This window comes from Salvelinus namaycush, chromosome 3 (assembly GCF_016432855.1).
Source record: "Salvelinus namaycush isolate Seneca chromosome 3, SaNama_1.0, whole genome shotgun sequence".
NCBI classification, from domain to species: Eukaryota; Metazoa; Chordata; class Actinopteri; order Salmoniformes; family Salmonidae; genus Salvelinus; species Salvelinus namaycush.
In genome coordinates, this window is record NC_052309.1 from 18251508 (window position 1) to 18271485 (window position 19978).

Here is a 19978-nt window from a genome sequence, read left to right on the forward strand (position 1 = left end):
ACAACTGAGACTGGGCTTGTTAAGAGGCAGGTCGGTACATATAAATATTTATCCTGGCAAGAAACACATATAGCATTCTTCTACAAGCTAGTCATTAGAAGCATTTGTAAGACAGTGTTTCCGAAAGATGTATTCTTTGGCGAGGCGCAACGCCCCCCAAAAGCAACATCAGAAGGTTGAAGACACTGAACATTTCAAATCAGCCTTTTTAGATGTGGGGGGCAACAGTGCTGACCAGGCGGGCCACCTTGCCTAAGAAATGGTAGGAGGAAACACTGGAGGAGAACACGGTCCTAAAGAGTAATGGATTTATGTACAGTAGACACAGGAGGGTACAGTTAGATCAATGGAGGTTTATAGTACAATCAAAGCTGGTTTGTGCATGCATGCATCTGGTTGGCTCCCAGACCAACACCTGATCACTTCCTTAACCCATATAGGCTACATGATCAGAAGAGGTGGTCAGAAAGGTATTTCTTACTAAATCAGTGTTCGTTGCTCTTGGTCCTGGAGAGATGAATGCAGTGTGTGCAGGCTTACACTAACACATCTTATTCAGCTGGTCACGGTCTTGGGGTTTAGTTGATTTGTTGAATCAGGTGTGTTAGTGATGGACTGGAAAGAAAGCCTGCACATACTACAACTCTCCAGGAGCAAGATCTAATGAAGTACTTCATAGTTACTAAATAAGTGGTTTTAATTCTTCAAAAAAAAAAAAAACGATCATATCTCACATTTTAATCTTATAAAAAGGTGCTTAAAATAAATCCTTCCGTCTTTTCTTTGTTTAAATGAGAAGCGGTCGATAGTCGTTACACCACACAGATACATTACCCATGTACATACAGTCTACAGGGGGATGGAAAGGAGAGGGAATCTGCCCTCGCTTTTACAGATGGATGGATGGATGATATTAACAAGCAGCAATGGGAGGAGCCTGTACATAGAAAATGGTGCAACACCTCATAATCCTTAAATCATAACTTACACCATAGCACTTTGTTCAGGTCTAAACAAGGGTGTAAATCAGTTGCTTGTCAACAGTGGTTTCCAGATGTTTTGTGCTGTGACCCCAATTATCTTAAAGCCTTTCACTATACCCCTCTGGACAAGTCAAACAATGCTTTAAGGCCACCACCCACATTTAGAAATATACGACCATCGATTAGGGACAATTAACTTATGACATCAGTTATCCTTTACGCCAGAGGGTTCCAGTTAAGTGTTAAGATTAGTGTGTGTTTGTGTGTACGCGTGTGTGTGTACATGTGTAGGTGTGTGTGACATGTCTAAAGAGCACGAGGCCTCTTGGGGTTGATCTGTTTGCTCGCCTGCTCCTCTTCCTGGAGTGTAGAACGGAAACCCTTCACTTTGTCTGAGAGAGGGGAGAGGGGAGGAGAGAAGGGGTGCTAAGATAAAAATCAGAAAAATATACTTGCTAATTACTTGCAAATAATGTGACTTATTCTGATCTAGAATCAGTTATAGAATACCCCATTACCTCTGAGCTCAGTGAGGATGTCTATCTTTTGATCCAGGATCTGTTCTAGCTGCGTGGCGTAAGAGTCCACATCATAATCCACCTCTTCTGTCATCTCCAACAACACCTTCTCATCCTCCAGCCAACGGATAGACTCCTGCACCGGACACACACAGAGAATAAAAGACACACTCTGAATAATATGTGTGTGATTGTGTATGTGTGTATGTACTTGTGTGTGTTTGTATGTGTGTGTGTACCTGGAACACAGCTCGGTGGTCCTCCAGGACCTGTTCCTCCATCTCCACCAGCTGAGACACAGCTTCATGGAAGGTAAAGAGCTGAGGAGACACCTCCTCTTCCTGGGGAGAGAGAGGGGAGATAGATAGAGGAGAAGGAGAGAGAGAGAAAAAGGGATGAGAGGGAGGGGAAGGAGAAAGAAAGGAGATAGAGGGAGGGGAGAGAGGAGAGTGAGAGGGCACAGGAGAGGGGAGAGATTAAGAGTCAGAGGGAGGGAGGGAGGGAGGGAGGGAGGGAGGGAGGTGTTATGCTGAATTATAAAATCATTCCTATATTGAAGAACCACACACATTTTATCTGACAGTAAAATAAACTGATATTCTTTCGTGAGTTGAGAGGCAGATGAGAGTACTAGTCAGTACATAGAGAGGTGACTGTACGGAAGGAGTGTGCGTATGTTCTTACGTTCTGTTCACAGAGCAGTTTGAGGTCATCCCTCTGAGGTGAGCTGCCGACCCCCCACTGAGCCTCCAGGACCTCCAGCTGGGTGACGCTGTGACCCCCTCCCCCCCCCCGCCCCTCCATCATCACCCCTGGGTCCACCGTTAGCTCCTTCGCCCTGTCGACACACACATATTTTTGTAATTTAGCAGACGCTCTTATCCAGAGCGACTTAAAGGCGCAATTAGGATTAAGTGCCTTGCTCTAGGTCACATTGACAGATTTTTCACCTAGTAGGCTAGGGGATTCGAGCACAAACCACACTCACATTAGTAGGATTCAGTTTTCCCTGACCATGTGATCTGACTGATCTGATTGGTTAAAACAGTCAATGAACCAATGGCAATGAATGGACATCTTATTGGCAGACTCAACAGCCTTGGTTTCTCAAATGACTGCCTCGCCTGGTTCACCAACTACTTCTCTGATAGAGTTCAGTGTGTCAAATCGGAGGGCCTGTTGTCCGGACCTCTGGCAGTCTCTATGGGGGTGCCACAGGGTTCAGTTCTCGGACCAACTCTTGTCTCTGTATAAATCAATGACGTCGCTCTTGCTGCTGGTGATTCTCTGAGCAACCTCTACGCAGACAACACCATTCTGTATACTTCTGGCCCTTCTTTGGACACTGTGTTAACAAACCTCCAGATGAGCTGCAATGCCATACAACACTCCTTCCGTGGCCGCCAACTGCTCTTAAATGCAAGTAAAACTAAATGCATGCTCTTCAACCGATTGCTGCCCGCACCTGTCCGCCCATCTAGCATCACTACTCTGGACGGTTCTGACTTAGAATATGTGGACAACTACAAATACCTAGGTGTCTGGTTAGACTGTAAACTCTCCTTCCAGACTCACATTACGCATCTTCAATCCAAAATTAAATCTAGAATCGGCTTCTTATTTCGCAACAAGTCGTAAAACTGACCATCCTACCGATCCTTGACTTCGGCGATGCCATTTACAAAATAGCCTCCAACACTCTACTCAGGAAATTGGATGTAGTCTATCACAGTATCATCTGTTTTGTCACCAAAGCCCCATATACTACCCACCACTGCAACCTGTATGCTCTCGTTGGCTGGCCCTCGCTTCATATTCGTTACCAAACCCACTGGCTCCAGGTCATCTATAAATCTTTTCTAGGTAAAGCCCCGCCTTATCTCAGCTCACTGGTCAACATAGCAGCACCCACCCGTAGCACGCGCTCCAGCAGGTATATTTCACTGGTCATCCCCAAAGCCAACTCCTCGTTTGGCCGCCTTTCCTTCCAGTTCTCTGCTGCCAATGACCGGAATGAATTGCAAAAATCACTGAAGCTAGAGTCTTATATCTCCCTTACGAACTTTAAGCGTCAGCTGTCAGAGCAGCTTACAGATCATTGCACCTGTACATAGCCCATCTGTAAATAGCCCAACCAAATACCTTATTCCCATATTGTTATTTATTTTTTACTCGTTTGCACCCCAGTATCCCTACTTGCACATCTATCACTCCAGTGTTTACTTGCTAAATTGTAATTATTTCGCCACTATGGCCTATTTATTGCCATTCCTCCCTAATCTTACTACATTTGCACACTGTATATAGACTTTTCTATTGTGTTATTGACTGTACATTTGTTTATCCCATGTGTAACTCTGTGTTGTTTGTGTCGCACTGCTTTGCTTTATCTTGGCCAGGTCACAGTTGTAAATGAGAACTTGTAGCTCAACTGGCCTACCTGGTTAAATAAAGGTGAAATATATTTTTTTAATATTCTCAGGCACAAGAGTGAAGGACAAGCTGGGAATGAAAAACATGAAAAACAAAACACCGCTTCTGAAATTAATGAAAGAAAGAGTTAAACATAGATGAAATGCAATAAATGATGGAAGGGTAAAAGATATAATCATGCCACAACTCAGCGCTGACAAACTGAAACTGAAGGACCAATGCTGGTTAAATAAATGATATAAAACAAGCTGTAAAACGTGAGGCCGTGCAAGTTTGTAGCCATCCCTTACTAATATGGACACTAGACATTAGCAACCCTTAAGATGATGGTTAATAGAAAAGAAAGGGGTTAAAAAGGAAACGAAAGGAGTAGGTAAAAGTTACCCCTGGTCCAGGATCAGATTGATATCATTTTTAATCGCCTGATTGGCCTTATAGTTATTATATGGTTACAGTTAATTTGATCCTAAGTCTGTGTTTAGGGGTAACCTCTTCCTGGAGTGAAATGAGAGGCAGAACAGAGAACAGGTACAGGATGGTAGCTAGTAGAAGTCGTAGAGAGGAGAGACCTGGTGGGAGAGGTGGGAAAGTCATCGTACTCGTAGGTGTTAGTGGGGGAGAGTTCAGCACGACCCCCCCCTCCACCACCCTGCTGCTGGGAGAAGGGGATGTCTGACGGGCTGATCCCAAACTCCTTCACTCTGTTTGGAGAGGGGGAGAGAGACACACACAGATAGATGCCCACACACACAGAAGGTAGAGGATCTGGTCAGGATAAGGGTAAATGTTTTGGCTCGTATCAAGAAGGGGGAGTGAGAGGAGGAAGAATATTCTGCAATGACAACTTGAATTAATTAAACTTCTCCCCATTGACTAACAGTCTTAGTAATTAGTAGTAGGTGAGATGTAGACAGTTTGTTAGGTTGAGGTTAGGCAGGTGAATGTCTCACCTGTTGGCGTATCTCAGAGTGTTTAGAGTGTTTTCACAGGAAGCCATTCCAGGAGATATAGTGGCAATCTGTGGGGGGATTAACAGTTGGTACATCATTAGAAAATCATTATCGTAGGTGATTTGTGGATAAACAGCAAATCAGGCCAGTATGTGTTAAAGGAGGTGTATATTATGTCACCATGCAGGTCCTGGAGTTCTCCCCGATGAAGGAGTCTCTGAGGACCTGGGTCAGCTTGCTGGCTCTGAACGGGGTGTGGGGCTTGTTCCGACCCAGAGCCCTGATACACTCCTTGAGTGCCAGCAGACTCTTGTTGATCTCAGCCCCCTCCAGGCGTGTCTGGCGGTCAGCGCTGGATGTGTCGGCACCCCTCTCGTTCCCCGCCAAGTCAATCAGCGAGAACTTGCCGTGCATCTTCCCTCGCCGCCGCAGAATGATCTGGAACACAGCGTGGCTACGGGACGAGTGGGCATTGGCCGAGGTCTGACCTGACGTCCTGGGAGAGAGATGTTGGAGAGAGAGATCGAGAGTAAACAGCAGGAAAAGAGACAAAACTAGGAGAAAGACGATTTTTAAACATCTTTTAGAACATAAAATGGCAATCTATTAAACAATCCCTCTCTTCCTCCGTGGTTTTACCTGCAGCTGTTTCCGACCTCTATGAGTTTGAGGACGTCTTCAGTACATTTGACGTCTCTCTCCTGCAGCCCCACCACCTGCACCTGCTGCTTCCCATCCTCCAGAACCCTCAGCTTGGCTTTCCGGTTCAGCAGGTCAAACACCTAGACAACCACAAGACAACGACAACACAACAACGCGGCCAGGTTAACACAACCACAACCATCCTCCAGCACACACAGCTTGGCTTTACGTTCATACAAACAGGTCAAACACTGAAATAACTACAACCACAAGATAACCATACATGGTCATATAAACACGGTCAACACATCCTCCAGGGGGTTTGAAGATATATTGGTCACTTCACTTGCCTTCCCGCTGTAGATCTCAAAGAAGGTGGCGAAGACATTGAGGTCTAACTTCTTGTAGTTTGGCTTCTTCAGCATGAGAAACACGTCTCTCGCTGCACAGAGAGAAAAGGGTTTCACTGAAGAGACAACTTTACACAGAAGGAACACGTTTTAACTCAAGAAAAGCAACTTTATCTGGAGAAAGAGATATGGTGTAGTGTTCGTACCAGCCAGCGCGTAGATCCCTTTAGAACAGTCCTGGTTCTTCCCCGAAAAATCTCCTCCCATTGTCTGAAAGGGAAAGGGGTTGAGTCTCCTCTCAAACAAAGGCAATGTGCCAAAAAAGAAAGACTAGAAAGTGTGTGATAACAAACATACAGTATATGCTTTATCAAGTTAGGCCAGACAAAATTGATATATGTTTAAAACCTTTTACTGCCGTGGGCAAAATCAGGGTCACACAGTGTGTTTCTTGGTAGTCTTAAACACTTTTTAGGCTTGATAAAATGCAATAATGTTTATTAATTATGAAATTATGAAAAATATAAATAATATTCCACCCATTAATTTTTATTATTTTTTATTTCACCTTTATTTAACCAGGTAGGCAAGTTGAGAACAAGTTCTCATTTACAATTGCGACCTGGCCAAGATAAAGCAAAGCAGTTCGACATATACAACAACACAGAGTTACACATGGAGTAAAACAAACACACAGTCAATAATACAGTAGAAAAATAAGTCTATATACAATGTGAACAAATGAGGTGAGATAAGGGAGGTAAAGGCAAAAAAAGGACATGGTGGCGAAGTAAATACAATATAGCAAGTAAAACACTGGAATGGTAGATATGCAGTGGAAGAATGTACAAAGTAGAGATAGAAATAATGGGGTGCAAAGGAGCAAAATAAATAAATAAATATAGTAGGGGGAGAGGTAGTTGTTTGGGCTAAATTATAGATGGGCTATGTACAGGTGCAGTAATCTGTGAGCTGCTCTGACAGCTGGTGCTTAAAGCTAGTGAGGGAGATAATTGTTTCCAGTTTCAGAGATTTTTGTAGTTCGTTCCAGTCATTGGCAGCAGAGAACTGGAAGGAGAGGCGGCCAAAGGAAGAATTGGTTTTGGGGGTGACCAGAGAGATATACCTGCTGAGGTGCGTGCTACAGGTGGGTGCTGCTATGGTGACCAGCGAGCTGAGATAAGGGGGGACTTTACCTAGCAGGGTCTTGTAGATGACCTGGAGCCAGTGGATTTGGCGACCAGTATGAAGCGAGGGCCAGCCAACGAGAGCGTACAGGTCGCAGTGGTGGGTAGTATATGGGGCTTTGGTGACAAAACGGATGGCACTGTGATAGACTGCATTCAATTTATTGAGTAGACATATCCAACTCCTGACAGCAATTCTTTACCATTCGGCCATCAGATTTGCCACCAATGCTCCTTATAGGACACATCACTGCACTCTATACTCCTCTGTAAACTGGTCATCTCTGTATACCTGTCGCAAGACCCACTGGTTGATGCTTATTTATAAAACCCTCTTAGGCCTCCCTCCCCTCTATCTGAGATATCTACTGCAGCCCTCATCCTCCACATACAACACCTGTTCTGCCAGTCACATTCTGTTAAAGGTCCCCAAACCACACACATTCCTGGGTCGCTCGTCTTTTCAGTTCGCTGCAGCCCCTGGAACAAGCTGCAGCAAACACTCAAACTGGACAGTTTTATCTCAATCTCTTCATTCAAAGACTCAATCATGAACACTCTTACTGACAGTTGTGGCTGATTTGCGTGATGTATTGTTGTCTCTACCTTCTTGCCCTTTGTGCTTTTGTCTGTGCCAAATAATGTTTGTACCATGTTTTGAGCTGCTACCATGTTGTGCTGCTGCCATGTTGTGTTGCTACCATGCTGTGTTGTCATGTGTTGCTGCCTTGTTATGTTGTTGTCTTAGGTCTCTCTTTATGTAGCGTTTATTTTTAATCCCAGCCTTTTGGTAGGCCGTCACTGTAAATAAGAATTTGTTCTTAACTGACTTGCCTAGTTAAATAAAGGTTAAATAAAATAAATAAATACATGTATTTAAGGGGTATAAAAGGGGTAACATGACCAGGACCCAAACTTTAGTCCCTGTGACTGTCATTCCAAAACTATTAAACCAAAAGTGGCAAATCTTTTGTTGTACTAAAGGTTGTTTAGTATTTTTGTAAGTGGTTCAAATAGTATTTCATTTTAATTTGTTATTATCTTTTATTAGCTCGCCTCACTTCTCAAAAAATGAAATCCGTTAAACAGTAAATAAACTTTGTAAGGCCTTAGCATTAAAAAGCTAACACACACTGAAAGTGTTCAACTCACATGTGTTTTCCCACTTCCTGTCTGTCCATAGGCGAAGCAGGTGGCCATGCCCCTCTCAAAGATGGTCTCAACCAGTGGCCGGGCGGTGAACCTTGGGAACGAGGGAAGAAATGCTTTAAATAGGTCAACCAAATCACAGTAAAGATCATTTAAAATTACAATATTATACACTACCAGTCAAAAGTTTTAGAACACCTACTCATTCAAGGGTTTTTCTTTATTTTTCCTATTTTCTACATTGTAGAATAATAGTGAAGACATCAAAACTATGAAATAACACATATGGAATCATGAAGTAACCAAAAAAGTGTTAAACAAATCAAAATATATTTTATATTTGAGATTCTTCAAGTAGCCACCCTTTGCCTTGATGACACATTTGCACACTCTTGGCATTCTCTCAGCCAGATTCATGAGGTAGTCACCTGGAAGGCATTTCAATTTGTGGAATTTCTTTCCTTCTTAATGCGTTTGAGCCAATCAGTTGTGTTGTGACAAGGTAGCTTGTTCCAGGGGCTGCAGCGACACTTTCAGTGTGTGTATACAGAAGATAGCCCTATTTGGTAAAAGACCAAGTCCATATTATGGCAAGAACAGCTCAAATAATCAAAGAGAAACAACAGTCCATCATTACCTTCTTCAAGTGCAGTTGCAAAAACCATCAAGCACTATGATGAAACTGTCTCTCACAATGTAGAAAATTGTAAAAAAATAATTAAAAAAAAACCTTGAATGACGTGTTGTAAAACTTTTGACCGGTAGTGTACTTTGGAATAAAGGATGCGTTTATCTCAATGGAAGATTTGACTCATACACACAAGAATTTGGCCCAGTTCACACGATTCTTTTTGTTCTTGAAACGTACCTGTAGACCATGTCGTTGTCGGTGCTGTCGTCAAAGGCGTAGTCGAAGCGGAAGGTCTGGTTCTCCAGGTACCTGGTCAGGTCAACCTTCTGCTTGGGTTCATGGACCATCACCACGTCCTTACTGGGGATGGTGATCACATCCAGGTCCTTCATAGTCAGCTCTGAGGGGTGAGGTGAAAAGGAGTTCTGAATAACCCACTTTTGAAATAGAAAGAATGTTTTCAAGTGAAAGAGAGAGGAGTGTGATGCTTACGATGCTGTTAAATCTCTGCATGTAAAAGACCATCTGATCATGAAACAGTTGGTGTGCCTGTGTTCGATTTATGAAATTCTGATACTCACCTTTTTTATTGAGGGGCCGTGCTCGTACACACACACATATCCTGTGCTCCTCATCGATCTGAAAGGTGAAACAATATCATACGTACAAGATGTGATTCAGTTAGAGGCGAATGAAGACGTGTCACCACTCTATCTATGAAAGTAGATCTACAGCTAACTAGACCAGGAGACAGATCAGATTTAGATATATACATACCAGATCAGCAGTGGTTAGAGGCCTGTAGTCAAGACTGGCTCTGAAGTCTCTGATCATACACATGATCTCATAGTTTGGTACAGTCACATCTACCTCCTGGGAGAGAATGGCACACGGTTAAAGGTGTGTGTGTGTGTGTGTGTGTGTGTGTGTGTGTGTGTGTGTGTGTGTGTGTGTGTGTGTGTGTGTGTGTGTGTGTGTGTGTGTGTGTGTGTGTGTGTGTGTGTGTGTGTGTGTGTGTGTGTGTGTGTGTGTGACGGTGTGTGTTTGTGTGTGTGACCCTGCCTGTGCTTTCTTCTCTCTCAGCTCCTGTTGTTGTAGTCGCCTCCTCTCTCTCTTCTCCTGTAGTTTCTCCACCTCCTTCACACAGTTGGATTTCCGCCGCGCTGAAACAGTTCAGGGAAGACAATAATCAAAAATAATCTAGTACAAATGTATAATAGTGATCCACGGTACGTCTGTCCTTTTTCAATACACTTCAACGCTCTTTAGAGGCAAATGCACAAGACAAGCAAAAGATCAAAGCATGAGCGCTAAGCAACACATTCAATAACATTGCAATAAAACTGAAGCCCACCCCTCCAGGATAGTGGATATATAGAGATAAATTACAATAGCTCAGTGAGAGAGCTATTCTCTGGCTGCCTCTCTGTTCTTTCAGCAGTACAGCTGGGCTAATAGGCCTATCTGTGTCTTTCTGCCTGGGAACATTATATCACTGGTCATGTGTCCCATCGTAACCCACCAGGGGGAACAACACATCTCAACACACAGCAGAGAGCTCTGAAACCAGGGTTTACATTAATAGGAAATGAAAACGACTGGCCGTTAGCATGGCAATGTATTTAGCAATAACCAGGACTATTTAGCAATACCCAGCTGGAGTGTGTGTATGTGTATGTGTGTGTGTGTGTGTGTGTGTATTACCGTTCTGCTGTTGTTGTAGTGTCATCTGCTGTGTCTGTAGGGCTGTGAGTGCTACAGGTGGGGGTGGTTCTGGTTGGCTTTGCTGGTGCTGTATTTGACTGGGTCTGGCTCGCGTAGTCCCCACTGCTGCAGCTGGAGACACACAACATCATTCACAATACAGTTTAGTCATTGTTAGTACATTGTTTAGTAAATGCACATTGAGTACATCCCATATTATCTTTGGACACAACGCTTTCATCTCGTTTAATTGTATGTATTTTAAATTCAGAATATGAGTAATGACTGTCACATATCTGCAGTGTCATCAACAGGTTATTATCTCTTTTCCATTACTAAGCTAGCTATCTCTCCCCAGACCCTCTCTCTCCATTCCATTACTAAGCTAGCTATATCTCCCCAGACCCTCTCTCTCATTTCCATTACTAAGCTAGTTATCACTCCCCAGACCCTCTCTCTCCATTCCATTACTAAGCTAGCTATATCTCCCCAGACCCTCTCTCTCATTTCCATTACTAAGCTAGCTATCACTCCCCAGACCCTCTCTCTCATTTCCATTACTAAGCTAGCTATCTCTCCCCAGACTCTCTCTCTCATTTCCATTACTAAGCTAGCTATCACTCCCCAGACCCTCTCTCTCATTTCCATTACTAAGCTAGCTATCTCTCCCCAGACCCTCTCTCTCATTTCCATTACTAAGCTAGCTATATCTCCCCAGACCCTCTCTCTCATTTCCATTACTAAGCTAGCTATCACTCCCCAGACCCTCTCTCTCATTTCCATTACTAAGCTAGCTATCTCTCCCCAGACCCTCTCTCTCATTTCCATTACTAAGCTAGCTATCACTCCCCAGACCCGCTCTCTCATTTCCATTACTAAGCTAGCTATCTCTCCACAGACCCTCTCTCTCATTTCCATTACTAAGCTAGCTATCTCTCCCCAGACCCTCTCTCTCCTTTCCATTACTAAGCTAGCTATCTGTCCCCAGACCCTCTCTCTCTCCTTTCCATTACTAAGCTAGCTATCTCTCCCCAGACCCTCTCTCTCCTTTCCATTACTAAGCTAGCTATCACTCCCCAGACCCTCTCTCTCTCCTTTCCATTACTAAGCTAGCTATCACTCCCCAGACCCTCTCTCATTTCCATTACTAAGCTAGCTATCTCTCCGCAGACCCTCTCTCTCATTTCCATTACTAAGCTAGCTATCTCTCCTCCAGACCATATCTCTCCTTTCCATTACTAAGCTAGCTATCTGTCCCCAGACCCTCTCTCTCTCCTTTCCATTACCAAGCTAGCTATCTGTCCCCAGAACCTCTCTCTCTCCTTTCCATTACCAAGCTAGCTATCTCTCCCCAGACCCTCTCTCTCTCCTTTCCATTACCAAGCTAGCTATCTCTCCCCAGACCCTCTCTCTCTCCTTTCCATTACCAAGCTAGCTATCTCTCCCCAGACCCTCTCTCTCTCCTTTCCATTACCAAGCTAGCTATCACTCCCCAGACCCTCTCTCTCATTTCCATTACTAAGCTAGCTCTCTCCCCACTCTCTCTCATTTCCATTAGTAAGTTAGCTATCTCTCCCCAGACCCTCTCTCTCTTTTCCATCTGTTTATTTGTATATTTAGACTGTTGCTAAAGATATCATGGTCTTTCTCGCGCGCTGTCTTGCTCTCTACAGATATCATGGTCTCTCTCTCCAGATATCACGGTGCCTGAGGGCTATTTTCCCCATGTATTCACAGATGGGCTTTTTATTTCCCCCATGTATTCACAGTTTCAGCTTCTTTTGAAACAGAAACTAAGAGTTTCAGAAATATTTGCAAAGTGATATAACACTTACTCATTCAAGGGTTTTTCTTTATTTTTACTATTTTCTACATTGTAGAACAATAGTGAAGACATCAAAACTATGAAATAACACATTTGGAATCATGTAGTAACCAAAAAAAGTGTTAAACAAATCAAAATATATTCTTCAAATAGCCACCCTTTTCCTTGATAACAGCTTTGCACACTCTTGGCATTCTCTGAACCAGCTTCATGAGGTAGTCACATGGAATGCATTTCAATTAACAGGTGTGCTTTGTTAAAAGTTAATTTGGTGAAATTTCTTTCCTTCTTAATGCGTTTGAGCCAATCAGTTGTGAAGGTATGGGGGGTATACCGAAGATAGCCCTATTTGATAAAAGACCAAGTCCATATTATGACAAGAACAGCTCAAATAAGCAAAGAAAAGCAACAGTCCATCATTACTTAAAGACATGGAGGTCAGTCATACGGAAAATTTCAAGAACTTTGAAAGTTTCTTCAAGTGCAGTCGCGAAAACCATCAAATCAAATTTTATTGGTCACATACACATGGTTAGCAGATGTTGATGTGAGTGTAGCGAAATGATTGTGCTTCTAGTTCCGACCATGCAGTAATATCTAACAAGTAATCTAACAATTTCACAACAACTACCTTATACACAACAAGTGTAAAGGAATGAATAAGAATATGTACATAAAGATATATGAAAGAACGATGGCCGAACGGCATAGGCAAGATGCAGTGGATGGTATAGAGTACAGTATATACATATGAGATGAGTAATGTAGGGTATGTGAACATTATATAAAGTGGCATTGTTTAAAGTGGCTAGTGATACATTTATTACATACATTTTTCATTGTTAAAGTGGCTAGAGATGAGTCAGTATGTTGGCAGCAGCCACTCAGTTAGTGATGGCTGTTTAACCTCTCTTGGGTAGGGGGCAGTATTTTCACGTCCGGATGAAAAGCGGGCCCAGAGTAAACTGCCTGCTACTCAGGCCCCGATCCTAGGATATGCATATTATTAGTAGATTTGGATAGAAAACACTCTGAGGTTTCTAAAACTGTTTGAATGATGTCTGTGAGTATAACAGAACTCATATGGCAGGCAAAAACGTGAGAAAAAATCCAACCAGGAAGTGGGAAATCTGAGGTTTGTAGTTTTTCAACTCTTTGCTTATCCAAGATACAGTGGAAATGGGGTCATGTTGCACTTCCTAAAGCTTCCACTAGATGTCAACAGTCTTTAGAACCTTGTTTGAGGCTTCCACTGTGAAGTTCGGGGCGAATGAGAGGGGATTGAGTAAGGTCTCTCCCAGAGTGCCACGAGCTGACCATGCGCGTTCATGTGAGAGAGTTAGCTTGCGTTCCATTGCATTTCTGAAGACAAAGGAATTCTCCGGTTGGAACATTATTGAAGATTTATGTTAAAAACATCCTAAAGATTGATTCTATACATCGTCTGACATGTTTCTACGGACTGTAACGGAACTTTTTGACTTTTCGTCTGCACCTAGTGATCGCGCGTCATGAATTTTGATTACTGGGCTAAACGAGCTAACAAAAAGGAGTTATTTGGACATAAATTATGGACTTCATCAAACAAAACAAACATTTATTGTGGAACTGGGAGTCCTGGGAGTGCATTCTGATGAAGATCATCAAAGGTAAGTGAATATTTATAATGCTATTCTGACATCTGTTGACTACACAACACGGCGGATATCTCTTTGGGTTGTGTTGGTCTCTGAGCGCCGTACTCAGATTATTGCATGGTGTGCTTTTTCCGTAAAGTTTTTTTGAAATCTGACACAGCGGTTGCATTAAGGAGAAGTGGATCTAAAATTCCATGCATAACAGTTGTATCTTTTAGCAATGTTTATTATGAGTATTTCTGTAAATTGATGTGGCTCTCTGCAAAATCACCGGATGTTTTGGAACTACTGAACATAACGCACCAATGTAAACTCAGATTTTTGGATATAAATATGAACTTTACCGAAAAAAACATACATGTATTGTCTAACATGAAGTCCTATGAGTGTCATCTGATGAAGATCATCAAAGGTTAGTGATTAATTTTATCTCTATTTCTGCTTTTTGTGACTCCTCTCTTTGGCTGAAAAAATGGCTGTTTTTCTGTGACTTGGCTCTGACCTAACATAATCGTTTGGTGTGCTTTCGTCGTAAAGCCTTTTTGAAATCGGACACTGTGGCTGGATTTACAAGTGTATCTTTAAAATTGTGTAAAATACTTGTATGTTTGAGGAATTTTAATTATGGGATTTCTGTTGTTTTGAATTTGGCGCCCTGCAGTTTCACTGGCTGTTGACGAGGTGAGACGCTACCGTCCCACATACCCTAGAGAGGTTAACAGTCTGATGACCTTGAGATAGAAGCTGTTTTTCAGTCTCTCGGTCCCTGCTTTTATGCACCTGTACTGACCTCGCCTTCTGGATGATAGCGGGGTGAACAGGCAGTGGCTCGGGTGGTTGATGTCCTTGATGATCGTTTTGGCCTTCCTGTGACATCGGGTGGTGTAGGTGTCCTGGAGGGCAGGTAGTTTGCCCCCGGTGATGCGTTGTGCAGACCTCACTACCCTCTGGAGAGCCTTATGGTTGTGGGCGGAGCAGTTGCCGTACCAGGCGGTGATACAGCCCGACAGGATGCTCTCGATTGTGCATCTGTAAAAGTTTGTGAGTGTCTTTGGTGACAAGCCAAATTTCTTCAGCCTCCTGAGGTTAAAGAGGCGCTGCTGCGCCTTCTTCACCACGCTGTCTGTGTGGGTGGACCATTTCAGTTTGTCCGTGATGTGTACGCCGAGGAACTTAAAACTTTCCACCTTCTCCACTACTGTCCCGTCGATGTGGATAGGGGGCTGCTCCCTCTGCTGTTTCCTGAAGTCCACGATCATCTCCTTTGCTTTGTTTACATTGAGTGTGAATTATTTTCCTGACACCACACTCCGAGGGCCCTCACCTCCTCCCTGTAGGCCGTCTCGTCGTTGTTGGTAATCAAGCCTACCACTGTAGTGTTGTCTGCAAACTTGATGATTGAGTTGGAGGCGTGCATGGCCACGCAGTCATGGGTGAACAGGGAGTACAGGAGAGGGCTGAGAACGCACCCTTGTGGGGCCCCAATGTTGAGGATCAGCGGGGTGGAGATGTTGTTTCCTACCCTCACCACCTGGGGGCGGCCCGTCAGGAAGTCCAGGACCCAGTTGCACAGGGCGGGGTCGAGACCCAGGGTCTCGAGCTTAATGACGAGTTTGGAGGGTACTATGGTGTTAAATGCTGAGCTGTAGTCGATGAACAGCATTCTTACATAGGTATTCCTCTTGTCCAGATGGGTTAGGGCAGGGTGCAGTGTGATTGCGATTGCGTCGTCTGTGGACCGATTGGGGCGGTAAGCAAATTGGAGTGGGTCTAGGGTGTCAGGTACGGTGGAGGTGATATGGTCCTTGACTAGTCTCTCAAAGCACTTCATGAATACGGAAGTGAGTGCTATGGGGCGATAGTCATTTAGCTCAGTTACCTTAGCTTTCTTGGGAACAGGAACAATGGTGGCCCTCTTGAAGTATGTGGGAACAGCAGACTGGGATAAGGATTGATTGAATATGTCCGTAAACACACCAGCCAGCTGGTCTGCGCATGCTCTGAGGACGTGGCTGGGGATGCCGTCTGGGCCGGCAGCCTTGCGAGGTTTAACACGTTTAAATGTTTTACTCACGTTAGCTGCAGTGAAGGAGAACCCGCAGGTTTTGGTAGCGGGCCGTGTCAGTGGCACTGTATTGTCCTCAAAGCGAGCAAAGAAGTTGTTTAGTTTGTCTGGGAGCAAGACACCGTGGTCTGCGACGGGGCTGGGTTTCCTTTTGTAGTCCGTGATTGACTGTAGACTCTGCCACATACCTCTCGTGTCTGAGCTGTTGAATTGCGACTACTTTATCTCTATTCTGACGCTTAGCTTGTTTGATTGCCTTGCGGAGGGAATAGCTACACTGTTTATATTCGGTCATGTTTCCAGATACCTTGCCATGATTAAAAGCAGTGGTTCGCGCTTTCAGTTTTGCGCGAATGCTGCCATCAATCCACGGTTTCTGGTTGGGGAAGGTTTTAATTGACGCTGTGGGTACAACATCATCGATGCACTTGCTAATAAACTCGCTCACCGAATCAGTGTATTCATCAATGTTATTGTCCGATGCTATGCGGAACATATCCCAGTCCACGTGATCGAAGCAATCTTGAAGCGTGGAATCCGATTGGTCGGACCAGCGTTGAACAGACCTGAGCACGGGCGCTTCCTGTTTTAGTTTCTGTCTATAGGCTGTAAGCAACAAAATGGAGTCGTGGTCAGATTTTCTGAAAGGAGTGTGGAGAAGGGCTTTGTATGCGTCGCGGAAGTTAGAATAACAATGATCCAGGGTTTTGCTAGCCCGGGATGCGCATTCGATATGCTGATAAAATTTAGGGAGCCTTGTTTTCAGATTAGCCTTGTTAAAATACCCAGCTACAATAAATGCAGCCTCAGGATATGAGGTTCCCAGTTTACATAGAGTCAAATGAAGTTCTTTCAGGGCCGTCGATGTGTGCTTGGGGGGGATATGCACGACTGTGATTATGATCGAAGAGAATTCTCTTGGTAGATAATGCGCTCTGCATTTGATTGTAAGGAATTCTAGGTCAGGTGAACAAAAGGACTTGAGTTCCTGTATGTTGTTATGATCACACCACGTCTCGTAATCATAAGGCATACACCCCCGCCCTTCTTCTTACCAGAGAGATGTTTGTTTCTGTCGGCGAGATGCGTGAAGAAACCAGGTGGCTGTACCGACTCTGATGACGTATCCCGAGTGAGCCATGTTTCCGTGAAACAAAGAACGTTACAATCTCTGATGTCTCTCTGGAAGGCAACCCTTGCTCGGATTTCGTCTACCTTGTTGTCAAGAGACTGGACATTGGCGACTAGTATGCTCGGGAGTGGTGCGCGATGTGCCCGTCTACGGAGCCTGACCAGAAGACCGCTCCGTCTGCCCCTTCTGCGGCGCTGTTGTTTTGGGTCGCCGGCTGGGATCCGATCCATTGTCCTGGGTGGTGGACCAAACAGAGGATCCGCTTCAGGAAAGTCGTATTCCTGGTCGTAATGTTGGTGAGTTGACGTTGCTCTTATATCCAATAGTTCCTCCCGACTATATGTAATAAATATGAAGATTTCCTGGGGTAACAATGTAAGAAATAACACACATCAAGCGCTGTGATGACACTGGCTCTCATGAGGACCTCGACAGGAAAGGAAGACCCAGAGTTACCTCTGCTGCAGAGGATAAGTTCATTAGAGTTACCAGCCTGAGAAATTGCAGCCCAAATAAATGCTTCACAGAGTTCAAGTAACAGACACATCTCAACATCAACTGTTCAGAGGAGACTGTGAATCAGGCCTTCATGGTCGAATTGCTGCAAATAATCCACTACTAAAGGACACCAATAAGAAGAAGAGACTTGCTTGGGCCAAGAAACATGAGCAATGGACATTAGACCAGTGGAAATAGGTCCTTTGGTCTGGAGTCCAAATTGGAGATTTTTGGTTCCAACCGCCGTGTCTTTGTGAGACGTGTCTTTGTGTATTTCCCACCGTAAAGCATAGAGGAGGAGGTGTTATGGTGTGGGGATGCTTTGCTGGTGACACTGTTGGTGATATATTTAGAATTCAAGGCATATTTAACCAGCATGGCTACCACCGCATTCTGCAGCGATACACCATCCCATCTGGTTTGGGCTTAGTGGGACTATCATTTATTTTTCAACAAGACAATGATCAAACACACCTCCAGGCGGTGTAAGGGCTATTTTACTAAGAAGGAGAGTGATGGAGTGTTGCATCAGAGGACCTGACCTCCACAATCCCCCGACCTCAACCAAATTGAGATGTTTTGGGATGAGTCGGACCGCAGAGTGAAGGAAAAGCGGCCAACAAGTGCTCAGCATATGTGGGAACTCCTTCAAGACGGTTGGAAAAGCATTACAGGTGAAGCTGGTTGAGAGAATGCCAAGAGTGTGCAAAGCTGTCATCAAGAAAAAAGGTGGCTATTTGAAGAATCTCAAATATATTTTGATTTGTTTAACACTTTTTTGGTTGCTACATGATTCCATATGTGTTATTTCATAGTTTTGATGTCTTCACTAGTATTCTACAATGTAGAAAATAGTAAAAATAAAGAAAAACCCTTGATCTAAAACTTTTGATCGGTAGTGTATATCCATACCCAGTGCATTCATCTTAAGATGGCTAACCACATATCACAGTCAAATATACAGGATACCATCATTCCATTATAGATAAACAATGGATATATAGCATTTTGCTAAAAATATATAAAAAAATATAATTCAAATTTAAAATCTATGAATGAAAAATCTGAGAACAGCAATATTTTACACACACATGAAGGTACTCATTACCAATCATTACTGTTGAAAAAACACAAATATGAAAAACTGGTGATTATAGCATTTTGGAAATAAAATCTTCAAATAGAGATCTACTATCATTACTTTCATGGTACAGTTGGTCAGTAGGATGTTATGTAGCAGCCTGGTTGAATCCAGTGTTACATTGTGTACAGACTGTGGAACACGAGGAATCTTGGAGATCAATGTTCTGTTGAAGCTTTCTTACCTCTGTTTGCTGGGGTTTCAGTCTTGGGGGGCGCTATTGTTCGTCGGTTCTACAAGAGACAAATGAATACAATATGAACTTAAAGAACCAGATGTGGCACATGCTATACTTAAAACTATACAGCCACAGGAGGTTGGTGGCACCTTAATTGGGGAGAACGGCCTTGTGGTAATGGCTGGAGCGGAATTAGTGGAATGGTATCAAATACAAACACATGGTTTCCATGTGTTTGATGCCATTCCATTTGCGCCGTACCAGCCATTATTATGAGCCGTCCTCCCCTCAGCAGCCTCCACCGGTACAGACATATGGCTATTGGCCACAGTATAGGACATTATAATTGAATGACCTTGGGTGGCTTGATTTGTTTAGCAGCGGAGGAGATGGAGGAAGCAGGAGGAGGGGTTTCAGGACTCTGTACTACCTCCTCTTCAGGAGCCACATCTGGGTTCAGAGCAAAGATGCTCTCCAGGTCTATCTGCATGGGGAGAGAGTACAACATGTTAAAACTCTGTTCCAGCCTCTCCAACCTAATGCGTGGTTGTATGTATATACAGTGGGGTCTGGACTTATTGGATCCCTTGATAAAGATGAGCAAAAAATACTGTATAAAATAAATAATACAAATACTGAGCTTTTTACAATGGATGGTTTGGAATTCCCATTGTTAGAGCCTATCCTGCCCATGACATACTAGGCAACACACATGGCCAGTACATTCATAAAAAGTGCCATTGTTTACATCGTTACCTAGCAATGTACTACTACTACTAATACCAGCAGTAACTCCTCATGGATGATTTAAAAGTAACTTTGGATATTTATTTATTTTTACATTCGAAGAATGGTGCCAACAAGAAGAGGAGGAGGTTATGAAAGAAATGAAACAAGAAGAAGAGCAAGTGGACCAGGAACCGGAGCCAAGAGAAAGAGATTTTGTTTAATCTGA

The 19978-nt window shown here is 43.6% G+C and overlaps 1 protein-coding gene across 1 annotated transcript in view; it reads right to left on the reverse strand.

The window, feature by feature from the left end:
• Positions 1–804: 804 nt before the first annotated feature.
• LOC120044251 (kinesin-like protein KIF2A) overlaps positions 805–19978 on the reverse strand; it is a 28455-nt gene continuing 9281 nt past the window's right edge. The window contains exons 3-19 of the mRNA XM_038988858.1: positions 19379–19507; positions 19030–19078; positions 10548–10670; positions 9906–10006; positions 9621–9716; positions 9425–9482; positions 9081–9243; positions 8216–8306; positions 6083–6146; positions 5877–5968; positions 5524–5666; positions 5065–5380; positions 4885–4952; positions 2186–2339; positions 1741–1842; positions 1502–1637; positions 805–1375 (exon numbers count right to left, since the gene is read on the reverse strand). Of these exons, the coding sequence (XP_038844786.1) occupies positions 1290–1375; positions 1502–1637; positions 1741–1842; positions 2186–2339; positions 4885–4952; positions 5065–5380; positions 5524–5666; positions 5877–5968; positions 6083–6146; positions 8216–8306; positions 9081–9243; positions 9425–9482; positions 9621–9716; positions 9906–10006; positions 10548–10670; positions 19030–19078; positions 19379–19507 (1971 nt within the window). The 3' untranslated portion in view covers positions 805–1289. The remainder of the gene's footprint in view (positions 1376–1501; positions 1638–1740; positions 1843–2185; positions 2340–4884; positions 4953–5064; positions 5381–5523; positions 5667–5876; positions 5969–6082; positions 6147–8215; positions 8307–9080; positions 9244–9424; positions 9483–9620; positions 9717–9905; positions 10007–10547; positions 10671–19029; positions 19079–19378; positions 19508–19978) is intronic.